General features: G+C 38.6%; 1 protein-coding gene across 8 annotated transcripts in view; it reads left to right on the top strand.

Annotated features, from left to right (window-relative positions):
- STAT4 (signal transducer and activator of transcription 4) overlaps positions 1-20,892 on the top strand; it is a 116,034-nt gene extending 95,142 nt beyond the window's left edge. For 5 of the 8 annotated variants that reach the window (XM_023259573.2, XM_023259571.2, XM_023259574.2 and 2 more), the window contains 10 exons: positions 9,362-9,445; positions 10,935-11,033; positions 13,713-13,848; positions 15,644-15,693; positions 15,956-16,050; positions 16,344-16,480; positions 17,039-17,230; positions 18,381-18,447; positions 18,799-19,003; positions 20,593-20,892. In XM_023259573.2, the coding sequence (XP_023115341.1) occupies positions 9,362-9,445; positions 10,935-11,033; positions 13,713-13,848; positions 15,644-15,693; positions 15,956-16,050; positions 16,344-16,480; positions 17,039-17,230; positions 18,381-18,447; positions 18,799-19,000 (1,062 nt within the window). In that variant the 3' untranslated portion in view covers positions 19,001-19,003; positions 20,593-20,892. The remainder of the gene's footprint in view (positions 1-9,361; positions 9,446-10,934; positions 11,034-13,712; positions 13,849-15,643; positions 15,694-15,955; positions 16,051-16,343; positions 16,481-17,038; positions 17,231-18,380; positions 18,448-18,798; positions 19,004-20,592) is intronic. The other 3 variants (XM_023259572.2, XM_023259577.2, XM_023259578.2) reach the window with 3 other exon arrangements.
- Positions 20,893-24,997: the final 4,105 nt, after the last annotated feature.

Below are 24,997 nucleotides of genomic sequence, written 5' to 3'. Positions count from 1 at the left end.
AACAGCCCTGTTACTTTATGGTATCAGTTACCTTGTCTTTTTACTTCAGGCTTGTGTTCCACTGGATGAAATTGATTAACAGAACAAACTGATGCCATTCCAGTATTTACATTTGAGTCAGTAAATGACAGAGTGGGCAAATCCTGGGTTGGAAGTGGCCTTGGGGATCATCTGTTTTGTTGGACTAGATGCTAGGACTAAATATACTAAAACTTAAAACATATTTGGAATTAGAAAGCCTGGGTTTGAAAGTATTCTGACAGTGACTGAAAATGTGACCTTTGGCAAATGATCTGATAGAGAAAATTTTTTCCTCTTACAGATCAGGGTATAATGCCCAACGCTCTCTGTTCAGAGATGCTGCATATGCAAGATCATCTACACAATGCAGTTGTAAAATAGTGAGGTTTATCTCTGGTGTGGTTGATATGGATTCAATCTCCTGGCTTTACAGTCAGTCACAGCTTCCATGAGAAATCTCTTTGAATTATTTGAAAGGAAAAAGCACTTTATAAAATCCAGCTTTCAACTGCAATCAATCTAGCTCTCCCCGCAAAACCACAATGATTGACCACAACAGGTTTAATACACTACGCTTTCTCTTCCAAAAATTCTTTATTCTCTAATGGCTTAGAGAGCATTTGCCAAATATTACAGCCACACCAAAGATGAACTAAGCCTTCCTCCCAGGGTAAGCCTTGTCTTAAGCCAGAGCTGCAAACGGGTCTCTACCACCCAGATATCACAGGAGCAGAGCTTTTGAGTTTAAGGATATTCTAGTAAACCGGAAAGTAGAGTTATTGTTCTGACCACATTAGCACATTATAAATAAAAACCTATTTCACACATCTCACTGGAATTCTGGACCAAGCTGCAAACACTTCAAGCAGCATAACATCCTTGAATAGTACTTGCTAAGTGTGAATAGACGAAACACAATGCTTCTTAACATTTCTCAAGTAAAACAGATCAAATGGAAATAAATCTAAATAGTCAACTCTCCAATACGTTGTCATCTTTATAAATGTAAAATCAAAATCTTTACCCCGGTTTCCTTAGAGAAGAAATCTAAGTACATCATCTACTACCGTATGATAACCAAGCAATGTCTTATTAACACTGTCTACTTATATTACGTCGAATGTATTTCCTCTTATTTTTGGATTAATAACAAAATCGTACTGTTGTGTCAGAATGATTGTATTCTTCCTTTTTTCCCCCTAAGTTTGCTAGAGCAAGAAAATTTGATTTAAGCTATTCCTTGAGCTCCCCCTGTTGATGGAATTGTAATATGACTCCTAGGTACATTTAAAATAAACCATAGACCTGAAAGTTGTTTTATGTACTACAGGAATAACCGAGAAGTCACAAAATATACAAAGTGGGCTCAGAAAGTTGGGCCAAAAAGAAAACAACAACAACAAAAAAACCCAAGGGGTTGGCCAGGCAGTAGGAGTGATCAAAGGAAGTCAGGAAAGAGCCTGGGGAAGATCTAGTGATAAAATGGACTTCATAAAGTCATAGGGCCAAAGATTGTAGTAATCAAAATGTCAGGAAAACAGGAAGGTAGGATATGATACCTCATTTTCAAATTTCAAATAGTAGTTGTTCCTTATCTGTGAGCACCTGCAGCAGGAGTTCACAGCCCGATAAGAACTTATTTAACAAATCCTCCTATGGCATTTACTATATACTGGGCACTAAGAACTTCACTGACATTGATTTATGTAATTCTTGCAACATTGATTTATGAAGCAGATGCTATTAGTGTACTTATTTTAGTTAGGGAAACTGAGGCACAGAACGGTCAGGCCAAGATTCAAAGCATGGCTCCCATATCCATGCTCTTGGCCACTAGGCAATGCTGCCTCTGGGATCAGAAGATCTGCCCTGGGAGAAGCATTATCGCTTGGCACTGACCTTTGTCCTCCTCCTGCCCCTTACCTCATCATGTTCCCTCCTTTTGCTGGGATTCCAAGAAGGGAGGTCTTTGCAGGTGTGTGAGGAGCATCTCATCCTTTCTCTACTCCAGCCGCTGCTGTTACTGTTCCCACTGTACCCACCCACGCAGAAATCATGTAGCTACCTCAGCCAGAATCCTTATAAAGTTTAGAAGAAATTTAAAAGAATTCTTTCTCAGAAAATGTTGTTTTTGACCTCTCCCTTATGTTTAACGTGCATCAGTGGGGGGATGGAAATAGCACCATGTTGGGGTCTGCCCCCTATAGGCAACTGACCTGGCTCAAGCCACTTACCCTCACTAACTCCCAATTCCTAATCTGTAAAATGGGCATCATGTTGATCTGCACTTAGAGGGTTGTTAAGAGGACCAAATGGCATGGTATGTGTGAGAATCAACTGTGATGTGCTGTGCTGTGCGATAGATGTCTGCTATGGCTCTTCCTGATCAGCCCTCCAGGCTGCCCCTTTGTAAAGAACAGGTATTTACACAAGTGGAGAAATGACTGTAAAGATGGTACCTGACAGGACAAACTGCTGATCCTTATCCTTCTCTGCCCACTGCCAAAGTGCTCGACTGCAGATGTTCCTTTTCTAGGGCCCCTGAGTACATCCCTCTCTGGCCCCAGGTCCCTGAAACCTCAAAGCACCATGTATGTGTGCCCTTCTTATAGGATCACATATCTCGGGTTCCTACTACCACCCCACATGTCCCCACCCCCTGTCTGATAGGCACGCGTGCATACACAGACACACACACACACACACACACACACACACACACGGGGCACACAGGGGCCCCTCAGTTCTGCTTTTGTGGTTGTCAGAACTTGGACTGAATGATTACTAAATTATTGAGAACAGACTAAGATGTCATGAATAATAGTTTCCCCAGGGGCACCACTCCAGACCTCCCTAGCACCCCCATGCCTCTTTGACTCACATTATCCAAAAAGAGGTGATCAGTCTGGTTGTACAGGGATCCTGGCTATAGGAATGGGTGAAGGGAAGAAGTTGCATTAGACCCATACCGTCCCAAAAGGACCAAAGAGGTACCTTAGAAGTCACCTCCGGATTTTGGGGGGTGGGGGGGTGAATGGTGGAGCTCTGGGTCCCCCACCCCTGTTTTAGTCAAGGTAACTCTGTTTTATATATTTTACAGGCTGGAACCCAGATGGAAAATTTCTTTTCAAGAATGTGTTTCAAGGTTAAAAAAACATTTGCAAACCATTGGAGTTAGACAATTTCTGAAGCTTTTTTGACTAAGGTTCTATAATCTGCAAGAGTGCAACATGGCGTAGGAGCTTTACTTTTTTGAAAAAAAATGAATTTAATTTCAATAATTTGCTTTGGAATTTCACAACATCCCTTGGGAAGTCTGTAGACACGCTGTCACAGAATCAAGGTTAACAATTACTCCTTCTTTCTCCCACCTTTGTTCTTTTCCTTGGAAGAACCACTGTGAAGAAACAATTTCATCACCTACCAAGGGGCCAAACTTGGAAGGATCAGTTCATCCCTATACGATAAACATTCCCAGGAAGGAGACTTTCCCAGAGGTCCTTATCTGGCAAAATGCTGACTAGAGAGTGATTGTTGAAATGTGGAAACTGTTCAAACAGGAAAGCTGGAATTGCAGTCTCTTGAGTTTGCTCTTTGTTGGTAGGCTTTAACTGATAAATGACAGTTTTAGTCTTAGACTGAGGTGTTGGGTAATTTTGTTTATGTGGTGGAAAGTCATGAAGCACAAAGAAGCTATTAGTAAAGCCTGGGTGACTTGAGTTTCATTGAACAGAATAGCCAAACAGATGTTCTTTCAAGGTTCAGGGTTCTCAGACACAGATCCACTACTCACACGCCAACTAGCCCATGCATTGTCACAGGAAGTTGATTTCCTTCTGAACAATTTAAGAAGTTGCAACACTTTTTAGAAGAGACGTCAGTACAAGGATAACACTAAAAACGTTAACTTTTTATGTGGCACCCTCCACACAGTCCCCTTATTTTATTTACTGTGTGAGGCTGAGAATTAGTTGCCATTTTCCATCTATTTCCTATGATTCTGTGATTGGGGTCTGTATCTCCTGTGATTGTACCATCATTTCCCCTTTTATCATTGTTTCCCAGCATCTAAGCCAGTGTCTAGCACATGATAGGTAGTCAACAAATACACTCTAGGTGAATGGATGATTGTTTTCTATTCCATGTAGTCTTCCCCATGAAACATTATCATAGACTATGGCTTGTTAAGAGATAAGCAAGGAATTTAGGTGAAAATTAGCTTTATCCCAGTCATATTTTCTTAACGGAGGTTTCCTGTCAAGTCAAAAGCCATAGCTATTTGTTAACATAGTCTAGGTTTCCAGGGTGTATTATTTGGCACTGAGCAGAGAAAAGAAGAATATGGTGACATCTATACCTACCTTTCCTGAGGTTGTGTGTTTTTTTTCCAGATGGAGCCTGGTCAAGCTGTTCTGCCACTTTTCCAATTTCTTAGCAGATTATCCAGTGTGTGCTTTTCTTTACAAGTATAATAAAGTCAATCCATTTATATTTTCAGTGCCATATAATACAAATATCATATATATGGATGTTTTAAATCCATAATCATCTCAGCTGATTAGGATGGCTTTTAACACAGCCATTAATGGTGCACGTTCTCCACAATGTTTTCCCCAGTCTATAAAGAATAGACCCTGAGAATGTGAAATTGAATAGCGTCCCTGGCTTGGACTACACTGACAAAGTAATAAAGACTTTGACTGATGGCCATGCAAGCTTTGAAAGTTAATGACGCTTCCTTTTGTCAGAGCACTTTTCTCCAGTCATGTGTATTGTGTGTCAGCTTCCTTGCTGGATTTCATTCTCAGTATGCCTCACAACTGCATCAGAGGTTTTAAGTAATCATTAGATATTAGTTTGAATCACTGAAGAAACCTCTCACCATCTACATTCCAGTTCAGTAAAGTAATAACCAAAGCACGAAGCCTTTTCCCAATGTTAATGGACAACTCTAAGCGTCATTGCTCTGTCTGTGGAGTCCTGGTTTCTCACACTTTGGAGTGTGAATACACAGGTGCCATAACACAGAGATCTGAGGAAATCATCTATAATCATGAATAATTATATCATATTTACATTTAGTTGTATAAATTAGACTATAGAGGTTATTAGTATAGGGGATGGATAGGACCTCATACTCAAAAAGGCTCTCTTTAGCTGTCTGCCAGCTGTGCCCCCCCCCCAACACTGAGAAAGATGTCTGTGGGATCAAGGCAGGGTGCTTTCCCAGAGTCCCAAGCACAGATGGCACCACCAATGCAAATATTTCTAGACACAAGCAGAGGCCAATGGGCCACACTAGTCAGTGAGGTTTCTCACAGAGGTGGAAGTGGGGGTGGGGGGAATGGGCAATGGTCCAGATTGGCCCACCTCTCTCCAGGCCACCATGTTCCAGTGGAACTTTGAGGAGTTGAAACCTGGCCAGTTAGGTAATATGAAAGCTTAGATGTCAAGGCAGGAAGCTATATCATATATCAGTTTGTTAATTTGATTTATAATGGTTAAATGTTTAGACATATGGTATACGGGTCTCCACCTGTGCTTGCCTCAAGCCTCTTAAATGTTCTACGCAGGCTTATATCATCCTGTCTGCCATTGAACTTAGTGAGAATGTGAAAGGCACCCGTTAGTGAACATGAAATTGTGGATTCTTCGTTTGTCCCAGGGTTTGCATAGTGTAAATACCCTATATAGGGCAGTGAGATTCTCTGTTGTTTAAAAAATGTGGGTTTTGTTCAACTTGGTGCCTAAACACAACCTGACTCCTTCATCTCATGCTCAACCGAAGAAACAGCAATTTATTTATTTCAAGACAGGAGAGGTTTGGGGGGAAACTAGCTATTTCATGCGTTGGATGTCCTGGGAGTAATTTTAGGGATGGTCTAAGGGATTTGTAAGCAAAATTTCCATTAACATAATTTCTGCTAACCCAGTAAGAAGCAATCCCATGAATCCAGCTACCTGAAGACAATGTAAGATATCACACGGGTCTAACCCAAGGGAGAGAGGAGTCTTTAACTTTCTGCTTCCTTTTCAGGAACAAATCCTTAAGTTTAACATTCCTCATTGTCAATAAAGTCTTCATGTAATTGTCCTTCATATCATCATATTAGAACTATTTTTATTATTTGAAACTTAATACAAGAAGATTCCAACTTGTTATTAATACATATTCAATATTAGGTCATTTCTGCTGCCTCCAATCCTACCCTAACTTTCTAGTCTCAATAATTCCACTTCTGTTTACAGGTTCCCACAGGCTTTTTTTTTTTTAATTGTTGAAGGCTTTTATACCGTCTCCAAATTTTCCACAACTCTTTTGAGACTAAACATAATGTGGATACAGCACATTGAGACTCATTGCCTCACAAATTCCACCCGAGGTTCTTGTTAAAATGCAGAATCTGATTCAGTAGGCTTAGGATAAGGCCAGAGATCCTGTTTTTCTAACAAGCTTTTATATGACAGTGCTGCTGGTCTTGGGCACATAGCAAGGTGCTGTAAGGTTTCATCAAGGAAAACAGCAATCTCTGTCCCACTCTTTCCCACTCTAAACCCACTTTTCAGAGGTGATCATTTTTTGAGTTGAAGTATTATACTAACATCATACTAGCATTTTTTGAGAGAAAGAGAAAGAGAGAGAGAGAATCTCAAGCAGGCTCCATGCCTGGCACCGAACCCAATGCAGGGTTTAATCTCACGACAGTGAGATCATGACCTGAGGAAAATCAAGAGTTGGACTCTTAACTGACTGAACTACCCAGATGCCCCTACCATTTCTTGATTTTTTTTTTAAATTATATATCCAACTCCTGAATTCTTTCTATAAAAGGTTAAACTATGGCTCTTTTATAGCAAATTTCCATACATGTAAATTTCCCCCCACCTTCACAGTATCATTATATAATATATTTTGGCTTAGTCAATATATTCAATGTTTACATTACTATGAGTATATAAAAATTATTAACAGCTGACCATATATCATAGTATAATTGTATTTCCATTCTTGTATTACTTTTAATTTTCCCTGGATTTATTAGTTGCCTCAATTTTTTTTATTTCATCACTTTATTTTATGTACCTGTCACTAATATAGCCCAAAACCCTTCTTCAAAACTTGAAAACTTTTTGCAATATGGCCAAACAACTCAATCTGAGTTTTTGTTTTTTTCTTTTTTCTTGGCAACATCCCTCTGGGAATCCTCCATCACTCGCTCTAATTTGGGCTGATTGCCCTATGATTCTGTGCACAATTATTTTTTTTATTTTTTGGGTTTTTTTAATTCCTTTCACCATCATCCTAGGAAGTGCATTTTCTACTTTACTAGATATTGAGAAATTATTCTGTAAAGTGATGTTACCAACTCCCATCAGCAGTGTATGAGTGTTATCATTGAGTTATGCTTTTGATCTTTTTTCTATTCCATTTTCTCTATTAGTTTTCTGGAATTTCTGTTAGCTTGTTATTGGAGTTTGTGTATTAATTCTTTACTATCTTTTCTATCCTATTTTTTTTTAATTTCTTCATTTTTTTTTTTGTTTTACTTTCTGGGACATTTCTTCCACGTTGTTTCCAGTCCTTCTGCTGACTTGTCTATTTCTCTTATTATATTTTTAATTATTAATTATTATTTTCTGAATGTTCCTTTTGATAGAATCTTAGTCTTGTTTCACTGATGTAATATATTTGTTACATCTTTAAGGATATTAATAAAGAGCTTTAAACATCTTGGGCTTTTTAGTGAATACACACACACACACACACAAAAGGAGAGAGAGAAATACAATGAACCTTCCATTTATACATCACTCAACTTCAACAATGATTAACATTTGCCTGTCTTATTTCATCTGTTTTCCCCCTCTACACACACTTTTTTTTCTGGAGTACTTAAATTCCAGATAGGATAACATCTTACTCATTGATATTTTGGTAGGCAAAACTTCTGGATAAGAGGTTTTTAAAAACCTTAACCACAGTACACTTAACACAAAAAAACAAAAAAATAGCAATTTCTTAAAATCTTTCCTTAATAAAACTCCATTATTCAAATTTCTCCATTTTCTCAAAAAGATCTTTTTACAGTTGGTTTGTGCAAATCAGTATCCAACTGATGTCCACCCATTATGATTGGTTGATTTGCCCCATTCTTATGCCATTTATTTGTTAAGCTAATGTATAAAACTGACCCTGATACATTTTTTGTAAACTCTTCATTTGCTTTTTTGCAGTATCTCTTTTTTCTGAGTTCTTTCTTGTTGATTTTTGTATCAATATTCATGTAACAGGTTTTGTTATGTTTGGTGATTGTCAAATGTTTGCTATTTAGGAGAAAGGCACTAAAAGTCTGGAAGCTCTATGTGCATGTTGGGAATTGTAGACTTAAGGGTGATTATTAGGACCTGAATGTCTTATTGGGGGGCCCCAAAGGCAATGTCTGTAAGTTGTCTCCTTGATCTTGACCACTTCCCAGATGTCTTTCCTGGAGATGTCAAAGAAAGGGGCACAGACTTCTTCATAGACTTTTACAGGATCTTCCTCTTTTCTGCATTGTATCTTATCCCTTCCCTCAGTTTGGCCTTGGATCTGAAATGCAGATAGCCTCTCTAGTTCCTCTTATTCATCCACTCTAGAGAGTAAACCTTCTGTCCCACTCCAGGGACAGGGAGGGGTGGGGACCTCATTACATGGGTTCAAAATTACTCCCCTGTTCAGCCCTCTTCACTCTGGCCTCAGGGCCTCAATGCTTCCAACCCCTTGTTCTGAGAGACACTGCCCCTCATTGCCACCCTCACTCCATACTCCCCCACCTCTCATTGGGCATCTAGATTATAGTTTTACTTTACTAAAAAGTTAACAAAACTTATTGCAGTTTCTGGAGGGAGCAGAGGAAAATACATGTTTTCCACCTGCCATGTTTAACCAGAAGGAAATCTTGCTTGCTTTTTAAATAAATTAATTATGATACTCACTTGTTTCTGTTATATCTACACACATATGCCTCGCTTTTATTAATAGTTTGTAAGTTGAAAGGACTAATTTTTAAAAATTAAAAATAAATAATTATTTGTCTGCACTTAAACTGACAAAAGTATGCTGGAATTTTGAGTCAGAAGTTAAATTGTTATGGAGACTTAAAATCATTCTGTTTGTGGAAATGAAGATTTCTCACTCTGTATAATACTCTAAATAACTTCTTCAAATAATAAAAGGGAATATTCCATAATAGGGAATGTTTAGGGCATTCAAGAATGTATTAATTTGTATAGAAGCAGGCCTACTAATAGATAGCAGGAATACATTTGTAAGATAACAACTTACTTCTTTCTTCCTTAGGGCTGTCACATGGTGACTGAAGAGCTTCATTCTATAACCTTTGAAACACAGATCTGCCTCTATGGCCTGACCATAGATTTAGAGGTAGGTATCAATTAACTCTTTGCTAATAATATTTTCAGTAATTTGTTGTCATTTGTAGATGAAAGCTGAGTCTTTTCTAGGTTTTAGTACATTCTCTATTTTGTTGTTGTTGTTGTTTTTCTTTGGAAAATCATTATGTCAGTTACTAATTAGTCAACATTCTACTGTTTGAATGTATACTATTCTGGTTAAATATAAATGATAAAATCTCATGGGCATTATCAATTCGATACAGATTGAATTTCTTACCCATATTGCATGTTTGCTGTTTCGTTTTCTGGACTATTCTGAGTCATGAATACTCAGTGGAAAGCCTTAAACTATGTCACATAGTGATGTATTTTCAAAATTTTAACCTTTACATAAAATCCCTCAGAAGGAAGGTTTTTCTAGCATAATGAGTAAAGACAAATGATAGGAACTTTAACAGTGCATTGTTTTGATTCTCTTGTAACAGTCACCGTTGTGCTCAAAAAAGGAATAAAGAAATTCTGAAGATTAAATTGAACATGACTGACTCTGAGCTACTTGAAGGCAGGACATCATGACTTTGTCACTCCTTACCAGTGACTCACTCAATGTCTAGCACATAGTAGCTGTTCGACATTTGTCGAATAAATGAATGAACCAGTGCATGAATGAACAAACACGGTTTTACACACCCCAGATACGATCTTATTTGTGGGATGTATTGTTTTAAAGTCCTGCCTTTCTTTTGTTGTCTTGATGAATGTAAATTTGTAAAATGTTTCCATAAATGCCTTCCTCATCTCTTTTCCCTAAACTTCTATTTCTGTGACCTCTTAAGCTGGGTATTTTACTGTCTACAAAGATCTAACCTGTTATGGGGAAGGGACTAATGTAGGCTGATTGGTTCCACATACTATCTGTGAAAGCCTGTTTATTCCATGAGGTTGAAAACTCTGTACCAGTACTACTAGGGTGAGTTCCACAGCAGGCCAGGCAGCTATGTTTCTCCAGAATTGCTCACCTCTCCATCTTCTGCAGTTAAAAAGCCCCATATTTAGTACTGACATTAATTAGACTGTCAGGTCATAACTTGAATATATTGACCATTTCAGAGATAAATGTAAAATTAAATTCTTTCAAGTAACTTATTAAGAGGACAGTTGCAAAATCAATACAACCTCTAATTAGCTGCATTTTAGTCTATATATATGAGAAAATATAAATATTTGTATGATGTCAAGGGAAGATATTGGAGAACCTAACTGACCAAGCAGTCTGAAAGAATTCCTGTTTCTATGGCTCCATTCATCCCTGTACTTTGACTCATACATGCTCAGAAAGTGCCCGTACCTTCACAAGTCATTTTAGTATCCAAGGCAGTGTAGACACCAGGATTAAAGGAGTGGAGCTGCCTTTAGATAGTCCTTCAGGGGACAGAGTCAAGTATAAAATCAGTGCAAGGTGCAACTACCTGTAATAACAGTGCTTTTTTTTTTTTTTTTTTTTTTTTTTAAACCAGACCAGCTCATTACCTGTGGTGATGATTTCCAATGTCAGTCAGTTACCTAATGCTTGGGCATCCATCATTTGGTACAATGTGTCAACCAATGATTCCCAGGTAGAGTCTCTATTCCTATTTCTCCTCCTTTAATTATATTTGATTTGTTTTATTGTCAATAAAACCCATATGCATCAAAAGATATATATAGAGAGATAGATATATAGACATGAATTTTGAATATGTATCCATATATCTATATATATGAAATTTGGCATGACTTTTTGGGTTATTTTATTCCAGAACTCCAATATATTTAGTTGTATGAATCCTCTCTCATGTTATATTTAAAGCAATATATTCTGATGGGCTTGGACGCTGGGAGAGTTCCAACTAGCAAAACTGACAGACAGGTATTTGTTCTTCTGAGGGTCTGGTCAGCTTCCAACTATGTGTGTCACAGAGACTTCTAAGCCCATCCTGTGGCTCTGTTAATTGGGCTTGGGGAGACTTCTTGGTCTAGAATTTAGTATCTGACTGCTGTGTTTACCTCCTTACTTTTGGCCACACCTCCAAAGAGACTTTTCTACAAAGGTAGAAAATTGGCTTCCAAATAAGTGACTAGAACATTAACCAATCTTGCCTAACCTACCATCTGATTATAAATATTTTCAGGTTGATTATAGATTTAATCCATTCTAGGCTCAAGTTGGGTTTTAATGCCACCTGGTGGTTATTTGAGAAATAGATCAAAAAGTGGCCCTAAGTTACAAAGCAAGCCCAAAACAGATGCTCTTCTTATAAGACAACCAGCGAAGGGAGTGGCAAAAATGATGAGTCAGCCCTTCCCTTTGCTCCATCTTACAAAACCTCAGTGTTGTTGTCCTGGAAACCACCAAGGGCTAGAGAAAATAGGTCAAATGTAAATAACATTTCTTCCTAATTCAAAGCAAATATTCACTCTTAAGGGAAGAATTTTTTTTACCTTGGGTTCTAGCAATAAGAACAGACATAATGAGTTGGCTCTAAGTGTTCTTTCTCTTTTTTAAAAGTGGGCCTAATAAGGAAACAACATGGAAAATGACTCGGCCTTATTCTTTCTCATCCTCCGGTGCCCTGGCATCTGAAACAGATTAACTGTAGAGAGGAAACAGATAAACTGTAGAGAGGAAGGCTGCACAGGGTACATGGTACCTCGCTTCCTCTCAGGATAATAGTGAGAACAGGACTCATTAGAGAAGCCACCCGGTCTTTAAAGCCAAGAAGAGCCTACACCCCTGGAAATAAATGCCATTTCCCATTGTGAGCTACACATACTCAGAGCTTTTCATTCAACTCCAGGATGTAGGATGTGTCCTTGGCACAGTACTGTTGCACTAAGATTTCCTCAGCATCCTTCTTCTGTAAGAAAGCCACCAAAGTTGTCATACTGACCATCCTAGATTCTACTCTGCTCCTGGATGAGGAATCTGGAGATGCAGATCATATAGAGCTCCTAAAACTTGGATGCACAGCCTACTTAGAGTTCAGCATAACAGTGAACTCTGGTTCTCTTCTTTATTCTATTCTGCTTCAAAACCCAAGCTCCTATACCTTGATTATATTCCATGCCTTTTGGTCATTCATCCAGACACAATTTTCTGGTTCAGGGGAAACTGTCTTTCCAGAAACTCTCTCTCTCCATTCCTCCCCTTCCTATCTCCCACTCTTTGTTGGGGTTGGGTGCTGTGTCTTCTTTCAGTCCCATTTTCTGAAATCTCTTGGATCGATTCTTTTTCTTGCTGCCCAGCTTAGTTCCCGCTCACCAAAGGCCTTCTCCCTGCACTGCACTAGGTTAGTTAATTCTTGCCCTGCTACTCTCCTTAGGACATCTTTTTTGGCTTTCATACCTTCTGCTTCCCAGTACTCTGAGATAAAGTCTTCTCTCTCATTAATGTTGACCCAGTTCCTGGTACAAGCAATCTTGTTTGCAGTTAATCACACAGAAGATGCTCCTGTCCAGATCAAAAGAAAAGACTACTTTATTATCCATAAAACAGGACTCAGGTGAATTATGAATTCATATTGTAGGGTCACCTTCTTTAGCCTGAGACTTAACCATTTTTGTGCTGTGGGATGCTTTGTTTGTTCAAGGTGTAACTTGTACCAACCCGTGATAAACTAATAACTTGATACAGGTTTTGTTTAAGATTATTAGTTCAGAAAAGAGTATTTGTCCGATGATTTGTTGGACAATGTTAAGTACTTATATGAGTTAATTGATAGCCCATAGTCTATGGAAATTTAAAAGATGCCCAATTATTCTTTCAAGGATAGATGGAGCCATATATGTTATTGGACTCAAAGATTAAGGAACTCTTTAGGAAAAGACAAAATCAGTTCAATTAAAAAGCACAACAGAAGTGCACCTGGGTGGCTCTGTCGGTTAAGCCCCTGATTCTTGATGTCAGTTCAATTCCTGATCCCAGGGTCGTGGGATTGAGTCCTGCATCTGGCTCTGTGCTGAGCATGGAGCCTGCTTAGGATTCTCTCTCTCTTTCTCTCTCTCTCTGCCCCTCTCCCCCATTAATGCTCTCTCTCTCTAAAAATAAAATAAACCCTTTTAAAAAAAGCAGTTCAAAAGATACCCCAACTTTAAAAAACTAAAGAAGTAAAAATGAAAGGCACAAGGGAGATGAGACAATATTCTGTATTAACTTAGATTGGCATAAAGAGTTTAAAACAGGAACTTTATATATTGAATTATAGTGTGCTCAATGTAATTAATGAATATAATCATCATTAAAAACTCTATTTCAGAACTTGGTTTTTTTTAATAATCCTCCATCTGCCACTTTGAGTCAACTCCTGGAAGTGATGAGCTGGCAGTTTTCATCATACGTAGGTCGTGGCCTTAACTCAGATCAACTCAATATGTTGGCAGAGAAGCTTACAGGTGAGAGCTGGTAGATGTAGAAGACTTGGCCTCTGTTTTGGGTACTCAAGTATTTTAGAGAACAAGGTGATATTACTACTACCAATAATAATAATAATGATAGTCATAATTTATTGACTGTCTACCATATTGTGAGGCACAGAGCTAAATGTTATGTTTTCTTTCTTCAGAAAGGGTATCTCATTGTTTTCTACATTTTATAGATGAGGGTACTTAGTTTCAGACGTTAAGTGACTTGCCATGGCTGCGTGGCTAGTACACAGCAGAGCCAAGACACGGGCCAGGTCTGTCCAGGTCCAAAGCCCCTTCCTTTCCATTCCACTCTCCAGTCTCCAGGGTGTTTCTGTGCCATTTCCACTGAGTGTGATGTGAAGCCTTGATGGTGCCTTGATCCTTCATGTCAATATCACAATGGTCATTAACAACTGGACAATAGCTGATTCCAGGACCAGGGAATTTACTAGAAATTCAAAGCCACCCATGCAATACTTAATCCTCCGTATCAAGAAAATTTCAGTTTTGACTAGTATTTTTTAAACTTGCAAAATAGTCATTGGTACTTCATATAGTGACTATAGTGTAAGATTTTTCTAAAAGAATTTCAAAAGATATCTACATTTTGACAAGTCTGGGTGAACACATTTAGCATTGGATTTGTATGCATTTCTAGTTAAAGTAGGGCCAAAGATGGATTTGAGCAACAGCAGTGAAATCGTGTGTAATTTGGCAAGTGATGCTGGGTTGCCACTTGTACCTACTATGTGATCAATAGGTATTTAAATAAATCAGACCTGGGGCGCCTGGGTGGCGCAGTCGGTTAAGCGTCCGACTTCAGCCAGGTCACGATCTCGCGGTCCGTGAGTTCGAGCCCCGCGTCGGGCTCTGGGCTGATGGCTCAGAGCCTGGAGCCTGTTTCCGATTCTGTGTCTCCCTCTCTCTCTGCCCCTCCCCCGTTCATGCTCTGTCTCTCTCTGTCCCAAAAATAAATAAACATTGAAAAAAAAATTTTTTTTAATAAATAAATCAGACCTATTGAAAAAAAAAAAATAAATAAATAAATAAATAAATCAGACCTTTGGGGAATATTGAAAAATTTAGTTAATGTAAATATGCTTTTGGAACTTTAGTTTATGAATTCAATAGTAGGCATTCAGTAAATATTTGTTGATTGAATAAAGTTTTTAAATATATAGTACAGATAGTGGCCATACCCTTTCAGATTATTATCAAATTATCCTTGTGGGTTATAATTTCCTTAAAAATGTAGATAGAAACTTGTGTATCCTTTCATTTCCCTGGATCAGAGTAGTCAAAGGCTCCTTATTGCCTAATGGATCTCTAGTTCATTCTTTTCATGGCAATAATCAGGACTCCTGGTAATCTGGCTATATCTAACTTACATAAATTTATGTTTATTTACCAACATTAGGCAGCTCTTACTGTCTCCTACCTAAGCCATGTTCATGTCCACTATGCCTCATCCTGCATTATTCTTACTACTGGAGTGGTTTATTCATCCTCCTGTGATAACTTATATCCTATTCATTCACTGGGGACCTGGTCCTAAAAACTCACCCTCTTCCTAAAACTATCTTAGCTCCTCCACTAAAAAAAATTTTTCTTAGATGATAAATTTTGTATCTTACATCTTTACTGTTCCTAGTATTAAGCACACTGTAAACCCATAGCAGGTGCTTAAGAAATTCTTGAAAGGGGCTGGGCAAAATCTAAATTGAGCACCATATTGAAGAGTTTAATTGTTTAATAAAAATCTCATTCTTTTCTTTCATTTTAGTCCAGTCTAGCTACAATGATGGTCATCTCACCTGGGCCAAGTTCTGCAAGGTACAAACAGGGGAACAAGAATATCATTTAGATCATTTTTTAGTAGTGCTTCTTTTTAAGCCTCCATAGTATAATTGGGGTTTTAAGGGTTTCCTGGATGCAGTTATTTTTTTAACTCTATTGTCTGACTTAGAGGAAATATTTCATTGAAAAATGTAACTTGAATTATTATATCAATTACTATTGAAATAGTATTTGAAATAATATTCAATTATTACTATTGAAATAATCATTGTCCTAACATGTTTTTTTATTCCACTAGGAACACTTACCTGGTAAATCATTTACCTTCTGGACATGGCTTGAAGCAATATTAGATCTAATTAAGAAACACATTCTTCCTCTTTGGATCGATGGGTGAGTTACAGGTTCTATTTTCCATAAGAGTTCATTAGGTTCTTATTTTTATGCTGTTGTTTTTTTTCCCTTCTTTTTCTTTTCTTTTTAAACATGTTTAGTGTCGGGGGGGGGGGGTGGGAATGGTTCGGTTTCCTACATTCTTCACAGAGTACTGATATCTAATCTTAGAAGACTATTTCATTGACTTTTATTACACTCAGTACAAATCTGTTCTTTGTGGATGAAATAAATGCAAGTGTAATAAATCATAGTGTTTGATCAGATAAAACTATGCATTGTTCTATTTTTAGGTATGTCATGGGCTTTGTTAGCAAAGAGAAGGAACGACTCTTGCTAAAGGATAAAATGCCTGGAACCTTTTTGTTAAGATTCAGTGAAAGCCACCTTGGAGGAATAACTTTCACCTGGGTAGACCATTCTGAAAATGGTACATGCTTACTCTTGTTTATTCATGTGAAGTTAGTATTGACTTTGACTATTGGTGTTTCAGTTTGCAGAAGTGTGTAGTGTGTGTTCTGTTTTTCATGTGTTCGGTGAGCTTGAAAATTAGTTGTTACAGTTGTCCCAGAAGAGAGAACCGTGAATTTTTCACAGCCTATGTGGGTGTCCTCTATCACATGGCCATACGTACCATCCACCCTGCAGAAAAGGGTTAGCATTGTTTTATAGCCAGTGACATAAAGATAACGTGGGTAGGAAGAATGCCCGCAAAGAATGCCCTGCAGAAGCCTGAATATTCCTCCCCTCATCCGCCCTTTTTTTTTAAGTTTGTTTATTTATTTTGAAAGAGAGAGAGGGAGAATGGGGGAGGGGCGAAAGAGAAGCAGCATGTGAGAATCCCAAGCAGGTTTCACACTGTCAGCATAGAGCATGATGTGGGACTTGATCTCACGAACCATGAGATCATGACCTGGGCCCAAACCAAGAGCTGGATGCTTAACCAACTGAGCCACCCAGAGGCCCCTCACCCTTTCTGTTTTTCCAGGAGAAGTGAGATTCCACTCTGTAGAACCCTACAATAAAGGCCGGTTGTCTGCTCTGCCATTTGCTGACATCCTTCGAGACTACAAGGTTATTATGGCTGAAAACATTCCTGAAAACCCTCTGAAGTTCCTTTATCCTGACATTCCCAAAGACAAAGCCTTTGGTAAACACTACAGCTCCCAGCCGTGCGAAGGTTAGTTTCTTTCGGTTTGCTTATTTTGTCCAGATTTTGGAAAATGACCTCATACTGGAGTAAAGTAAACAAAGTTCCTCTTTTTATGTTTACTTTGAGCATCATAAGACCTAGGGGGTACATGGAGGTCAAAGCCTTAGAAATGAAGTAGTGTGTCAGTTTCTGAGGAGGGATGGCTGGGGCTGTCCAACTCCAGCAGAGTAGTTAGTAACTAATAGTTGTGACAGGACTTAACCATGGCATGGTGGCCTCTTATAGCCACTTGTAGAGTTTGAGTTTTCTCCTTCCTAAAATAGAAGTGGTGCTGACTTCACCTCTATGACTTTGGGAGAAGAAAAATAATGAGGAAGTAATGATTAGAAAGCTGTCACAAGTTAGGCGAGTTTGTTTTCTGCAAAAGAAGCCTGGGGTTTACAAGCTTTATATTTTTTACCTACTATCATCGCACAACTCAGATTGTTTGGTTATTTGGCAGGGAGGGGACAAAGGGGTCTGTGCTTCATTCCCCACCACCGCTGGCCTACCAATAACAAGTCTTGACATGCCTGCCTTTCCTGGTTGCAAAGGGGCTTAAATAACACCTGATCAAAATAAGCAATTGGTAAATATTTGTTAAATACATGACAGGACATAAATAAAATCAGCTATGTAACTGTAATGTAAGTTCACCATTCTGTGTCTCTAATAAAAGCGTATATGATCCATTACAATGTTCATGGATAGCCACTAAATCTACGAGCACCATCTTGTGAAATATCCTGCCGTCGTTAACTCCCAGATGGTGACTTGCTGCTGCCCTAGAGTTACCTTAAATCCCTCCAGCACACAAATAAATCAGTCTTTACAATCAAACTTAAACATAACATAGAAGATAGAAGATAGGTAATATAGCTCACTCTCAATTTTTCCCGTGCATTTTGGAGACAGTAATATGCAAAGTCAGATTAGGCCTGTCAAGATACTTGTTGTTCTCTTCTGGCACATTTCAGGTTCTCTAAAATACTGTTTCATCTATTCAGCTAAAAATTTTTGTGGATCGCTAAACAATCATATTATCTCTCTTCTTTTTAACATTACTTATATTTTTCTAGACTCTTTAATAATTTTATCAATAATGTTGGTAACATTTTATCCTGGCTTTCTTTTCTAGTCTCAAGACCAACAGAAAGGGGGGACAAAGGTTATGTTCCATCTGTATTTATCCCCATTTCAACAATGTAAGTAACCTTAGCCACATGTAAAATATCTACTATTGAATTTATTTTTTAAAAACTAAGGTTCTCTACAGGAAATTGAAGGATAGAGCAGAGTACATATACCTGACAATAAAGCATTTCAATGCTCAATGTCCCATTTTCTTTAATACATAAAGCGACTCTTCAGAATGCTCCATAGTCTACCATACCTGGAATTATAAAGTTGCCCTTCTATATGCTGTATATTCCATAATAGGCTGAGTGCTCTCATTTCAAACAATGAATTAGGCATCTCCATGTCACAAATAGATGAAGCCCTAGAAATGAGTTCCATTTAATCCTTTTCAATATGTACTTTGTTATCTCTTTAAGCCGAAGTGATTCAACTGAGCCACATTCTCCAACAGATCTTCTTCCCATGTCTCCAAGTGTATATGCAGTGCTGAGAGAAAACCTGAGTCCCACAACAATTGAAACTGCAGTATGTTCCCTTTCTTTTCCATTGCTGGTCAGGGGCACTCCTAACGAAGCAAATGTGGTACCTGTTACTCAAAAGGGCTCAAGTTCTGCCTGAGAAGTGAGAAAACACATTTGTTGGAACAATTCCATGTGCATAACACTGGGTGTGTCTGTATGTTGCTGTGGGTCACTGACATTATGGGCATTGAAAGCAGACACCTTCCCTCGTTTGAACTGCTTTATGTTCTTTCCATCAAAAGCCACTAAAGGGTGAAGTATTCCTGTGCCTCACTCATGTTCTCTTTGTCTCTACTTTCACCATTGGCCACTGGTCAATATTTATTTTAGTTCACGCATCACAAATTCCAATTCTTCTTGATTAATTGTCACTTACATTAGTCTTCAAGTAGTATATGAATTACAATCAATAGCAGCATAATAATACCCTCCTGAGAAGTGAGTCACAATCTTAAACGCGAAATGTGATTTAGGATGCATTTTATCTATTATTGTTCCTCAATACCATCAGGTGATTCAAACCCCAATTTACATACGGATGAACATACTAGAATAATAGAATCTTGGAGAGACCCTGAGCCCCAAGAGATTTCTATCTGGTGTTGGGAGAAAAATTTTTACTTTACCCATCAAGATTCATTTGGCTAATCTAAGAATTAAATTGACATGAAACGGATGAATAGGAGAAAGCCAAATAATTACTAACTAAATGAAGTACTAAGAGGGAGGCCATTAGAATTTGAGGCTCACAGTCAGACACTTGAGGCTTATATGCCATTCTGAGCCAAGGAAAAGGGGCTAGGAGTATGGGACTTCAAAGGAATGAAGACAATTCACAGGAAGATGAAAAAGAGTAAACATTTCATAAGTAAATGTTTGCTGGACCATACGGAAACGATGGGACACAGAGCAGAATTTTAACAAAGTGTTCATTCCTCCCTGTCTACCATACCTAGTTCATATTATACTGTAGTTATCTATGGTGATAGCTCCCTTCCTGGAGCAGGTCCTCTATCTAAATGCTTTTAGACAGGCGGAAAGTCAAAGTTTCTTCCTGAGCCTTTTGTTTCTTAAAAATAATCATCCTAGGGGCACCTGGGTGGCTCAGTCGGTTGAGCGTCTGACTTCAGCTCAGGTCATGATCTCATAGCTCTGTGAGTTCGAGCCCCGCATCGGGCTCTGTGCTGACGGCTTGGAGCCTGGAGCCTGCTTCGGATTCTGTGTCTCCCTCTTTCTCTGCCCCTAACCCACTAGCATTCTGTCTCTGTCTCTCTCAAAAATAAATAAACATTAAAAAAAAATAATCATCATCATCCTAAAATAATCCACATGCTAAAAAGACACATTTTGGGGTGGAAAATATTATTACTCCTCTACACAGGTTATAAATCAAGTGAGTTTTAGTCCTTCTCTTGAAGATTTCCAGGGATGGAAAATCCATAGTCCCCTCTGACAGCTTATTTCAGTGTTCGTTGTCTTAAATCATTTAGCTATAAGAGAACTTTTGCTACACTTTGCAAGCATTTCCTCATTACATTTTTGTGGGATGAAATTTGTGAATACTTAGTAGCTAATTGGTAGAAATATTATGATGTATATAGTAGATAAGAGACTGTTTACCTAAGAAATTATGGCTTATTTGCAAAACTAATAGTTTCCTCAAAAATCATTTTCATTTTCCAATTTTAGATGAAGTCTCCATATTCTGCTGAATGACAGGATAAACCCTTGACACTCAAATGAAGGAAGCAAATGAAAAAGCTTAAAGACTGATCTTTGCCAACAATCATATCTTATTTCTTCAGCTTTGTGTAGACCAATTTCCAGGAAATGGTTGAAGTCTGAAGCTCTCCTTTCACTGGCATGACACCACCAATTGGGAATGTTTTGATTGGAATGCTAAAAACCAAAGCTTCAGATAAACTTGCAAGATAAGACACTTGAAGAAACCACTGTTAATATAACATTAACAAAAGACTCGTTTGTATATATTTGTTTCATTTCTGATTTTTTTCTCACATGTTACTTATGATTTTGGCTCCAGAAGGATTAAGTATTAAGATTTCAGAATAGAGGCACCTGGCTGTCTCAGTCAGAAGAGCATGTGACTCTTGATCTTGGGGTTGTAAGTTTGAGCCCCACATTGGATGTAGATTACTTAAAAATAAAATCTTTAAAAAAAAAAAAGATTTCAGAATAGGTCAAGAATGATAGAGTCACACCTACATCAGTCAAAAACCAGCAAGAAGGCCTAAGAGAAAAGCCAAATAAGCTAATGTCCTGAGTTTTGGCAGGTAAGAGTCGTCACAATAGATACCAGATGGAAGGAACAGTGGGACACGAACAACAGCAATTCACAGGGTGTCCTGGAATGAATTATGAAGCCTCGTGATTGCCATGTCAATACTGTCCCAACTTTGGGGTTTACAGCTGTTGGTACCACTGCTGGGGACGACCTCTCCTTAGGGGAAGGAATTCAGTATCATTCTCTGGTGGTATTCTCAGGTAAATTGCACTGAAAGTAGGTACAGAGGTAAAAATCTCATGAAGCAAGGGCTCTAGAAGGGCTTGGACTAGGTGAGTCCTATGATCCTTTCCAGCTCTGAGTCTCCAGTCCCATGAATCCAACTTGAGTCTGGGAAAGCAGTTTAGGATGAAGAGAAGTTCCATCCCTTCAGTTTTCTCTGGTGATGAGGGAGGGGACGGGTTTTACTGGATGCTAATACAAGTATATAAGCTGCAGATCTTTTCTGATCCTTGCCTTGCTTTAGTGGTGACATTGCCCAGATACTGCCCTTAGTTACTAATGCAGGATCCCCCAATACCCAAGACCTGGAGAGGTGTCTATGTCTATAAGCCCTAGGGAAGTTGTTGAACCAGGTGAGGAAGTCACAATACCAAGACATCTGCCAACTACAAAAACTCTTGTTGCTGGTGTTCAAGGTGAGGTCTGACTGCAGAATCAGAGATGACCATTCCCTCTAGAGGATCTCTCTGTAACTTCTTCTGCCCACCTTTTATCCCTGAGGCAAGCCACACACAGAGAGGCTAATGTGTAATGGAAAAGGTTACAAAGAAGAAAAAAAAAAGGTTTTAATATAACCTGTATTCTCTCTTAAAGAGAGTCCATCTTACCAATTTCATCCTTTATACCCACTCACATGCGCCCAACTGGATCTTATATTGTTCTTTGAGAGGCAAGCTCTGCACCTGCCCCAAGGCCAGTTCCCTTATTCCTTTGCAAGCTCCTGAATAGTACTCTTATGGGCAAGGTGTCTATTGGATGGAAGACCATCAGGCTAACTTGAGGTGCATTCTCCCAGTCTCTCTTCCATAAGCCCCATTTTCTGAATATATATGATATATATTTTCGGATATATTTGAATATATTTCAAATATATCAATTGGCAGCAACATTAGAGTAAACCATCGTAAACCTTAAAGAAGTAATCTCCAGGAAATCTACCTGGAAATACTCTTAAACAATTGGATTTAGAAGCTAAAAAAGGTTTCAGAAGCTTTTCATTCCCTGGAATGTATTAATAGTATTATGCACTCTTATTCAGCAAAATTTTTAGAAACTGCCTAATATAGAGCCTGGTAGCAGAATGCCAAGGTCTCATGTATGATCTCAACCATCGTTATTTGAGGGTAGATAATACAAGAACATCTGTAGTTTGCTCCCTATAATAGAAACAGAAGCCATGTAGTAAGAATAAGAGTTCAACATGTGCCTGTTTTCAGTTCAGAAAATCAAAACCAAGCTCTTGATCCCAGTATAGAATTAGTTCCCAAGAGTGTGAGTCTTGCATTCCAGAAATCATGTTTGTGAGAGTAACAGGATTTTGGCAGGGTATTCCTGGATATCCCTGTTTAGTTCAGGGCAAGGTGTGTGCCACATGAGATGAAGTGCAATGAATGGGAAGGGAATTTAGACCACACTTCCAACAAATCCTCCCTCAAAAAAAATTTTTTTTCACAACTGGCGGCAGCAAATAAGTAGCATTTAATGAAACAAAGTGTAGATTTACTTTTTAAATATCGAATCACATTTTCACTTCTCCCCTCACCCATCCCAGACCAATCACAGACGTCCATTTTGCTAAACCCTTTGCAAATTCTTTTTCATGTAGACTCATTTTGACCAATTGTCCCAAATATCAATGCCTTTGTCTATAATGTTGAAAGAAGGCAGCTGTCAGTGGATTTCCTCAAAGTCTTCAGGTGGCAAGGAAGACCCCCAGAGACCCATAAAGAATGAGTATGCTTCTGGCAAACCCAAGGGATTTTTCTTTACATGTTCAGGAGACCCAAGAACTCCCTACAGAAGAAGGAACAGAGTAGAGGTCAAACCAATCAGAGCTATATTCCAACAGCAGATAAGTGTAGTCTGGACTTGGCAAACTGCCTCTGTGCACACTCCAATTTTTCACAGATACTTTTTTTTTTTTTCAAATTGACCATGAGCATTCATTGATTTGACTGCATTTTTTAGTCTGGCTTATTGAAGTATAATGTAATAAAATTCACCCTTTTCTGACAAGCCCATACAGCTGTGTAACTACCACTGTAAAAACATTTCCACCAGAGTCCTCACAAAGAGGACGCTAGAAAAACATGAGTAAGGACATTCTCTGCAACATCCTTAAATGCAACAAACAACTCCATGCAGCTTCCTATGAAGGCAGACAGCTCTGTTTAAAATAAATTGGGGGTGGGGGCAGGGAGGGGCACCCCGGGTGGTTCAGTGGGTTAAGTGTCCTACTTGGGCTCAGGTCATGATCTCATGGCTCGTGAGTTCAAGCCTCATGTTAGGTTCTGTGCTGATAGCTCAGAGCCTGGAGCCTGCTTCAGATTCTGTGTCTCCTCTCTCTCTCCCCCTCCCCCACTCCAGCCCTGTCTCTCCCTCTCTCAAGAATAATAAACATTAAAAAAAAATTAATAAAAATAAAAATAAATAAATAAAATAAATCAGGGGGGTGCCTAGGTGGCTCAGTCCCATTCTTGATCTCAGCTCAGGTCTTGATCTCAGGGTCGTGAGTTCAAACCTCACATTGGGCTCCATGCTGGGTGTGTGAAGCCTACTCAAAAAAAATAAATCAGATCATTTTACCCTCTGTTTATAACCTTCAAATGGTTTCTGGTGCTCTGGATTAGCAGTTCTTACCTGGGGTATTCATGAGTTTCGATGGCAAAAGAGTTTTCACAGACTTCTAACTGAAACTTAGAATTTCCCTCAATTATGAATAAAGGCAACAAACTATAACCCGCACCTTTTTCTCACATTAGAGTTGTTACAATTATCTCGAAATATTTCTTATGCTAAGCACAATTTTGAAATTGTCATCAGACCCACTGCTAGAGCCTATTTAATGCCATTAACAAAGAGGCACTTGTATCACTATATCACAAAGTTGGTTTTAATATTTTGATATCTGCATCTCACTGTGGTTGCTTTTCCATTTAACCTCATGTATTTTCTTTTATTCAACTAAAAACATTACTCTTTGCAGGAGTTCATAGGCTTCATCAGACTGCTGAAGGGGCCCGTGGCACAAAAATTTAAGAATCCCAACTCTGGGATGATGACCATAATTCTCAAGGGATCTTTCCAAAGTCATATATTATTTAGTCTCTTCTTAGTCTTCAACTCCTCTCTCATCACCTCCCCCAACAATGGCTTCTCACTCTCCAAAACATACACACACAAGACTGTGCTACTCTCCATTTCTTTGATGGCCCAGGTGCTCTCCTGCCTGCCTCCACTGCATCTTCTCAAGTCTCCAACCCCACCTTATCCACCTTGCTACCTGGATAATGTTCATACATCCTGAGGATTCTAGAAAGCCTTTTGCCCCCACACTTCCCATGTGCACATGTGAATGACCCCAGGTCACATCATGCTTCCAGATTCACCAGCACCGTTCCTATCAACCTTGTTGTAAAGGCATATTAGCTGTCCTCTTCATTAGACTCTAAGCAAACTCTCTATGGACAGGGACCAAGAAGGTTTTGTTAACAGTTATATCCCTAAAATCTAGTGTAATCTCTGCCTCTTTTTTTTTTTTTATAAAAAAAATTTTTTTTTTCTTCA

This window comes from Felis catus, chromosome C1, assembly GCF_018350175.1.
Source record: "Felis catus isolate Fca126 chromosome C1, F.catus_Fca126_mat1.0, whole genome shotgun sequence".
NCBI lineage: Eukaryota > Metazoa > Chordata > Mammalia > Carnivora > Felidae > Felis > Felis catus.
Note: the sequence above shows the minus strand (reverse complement) of the source record. Positions and strands in the feature narration are given on the sequence as shown.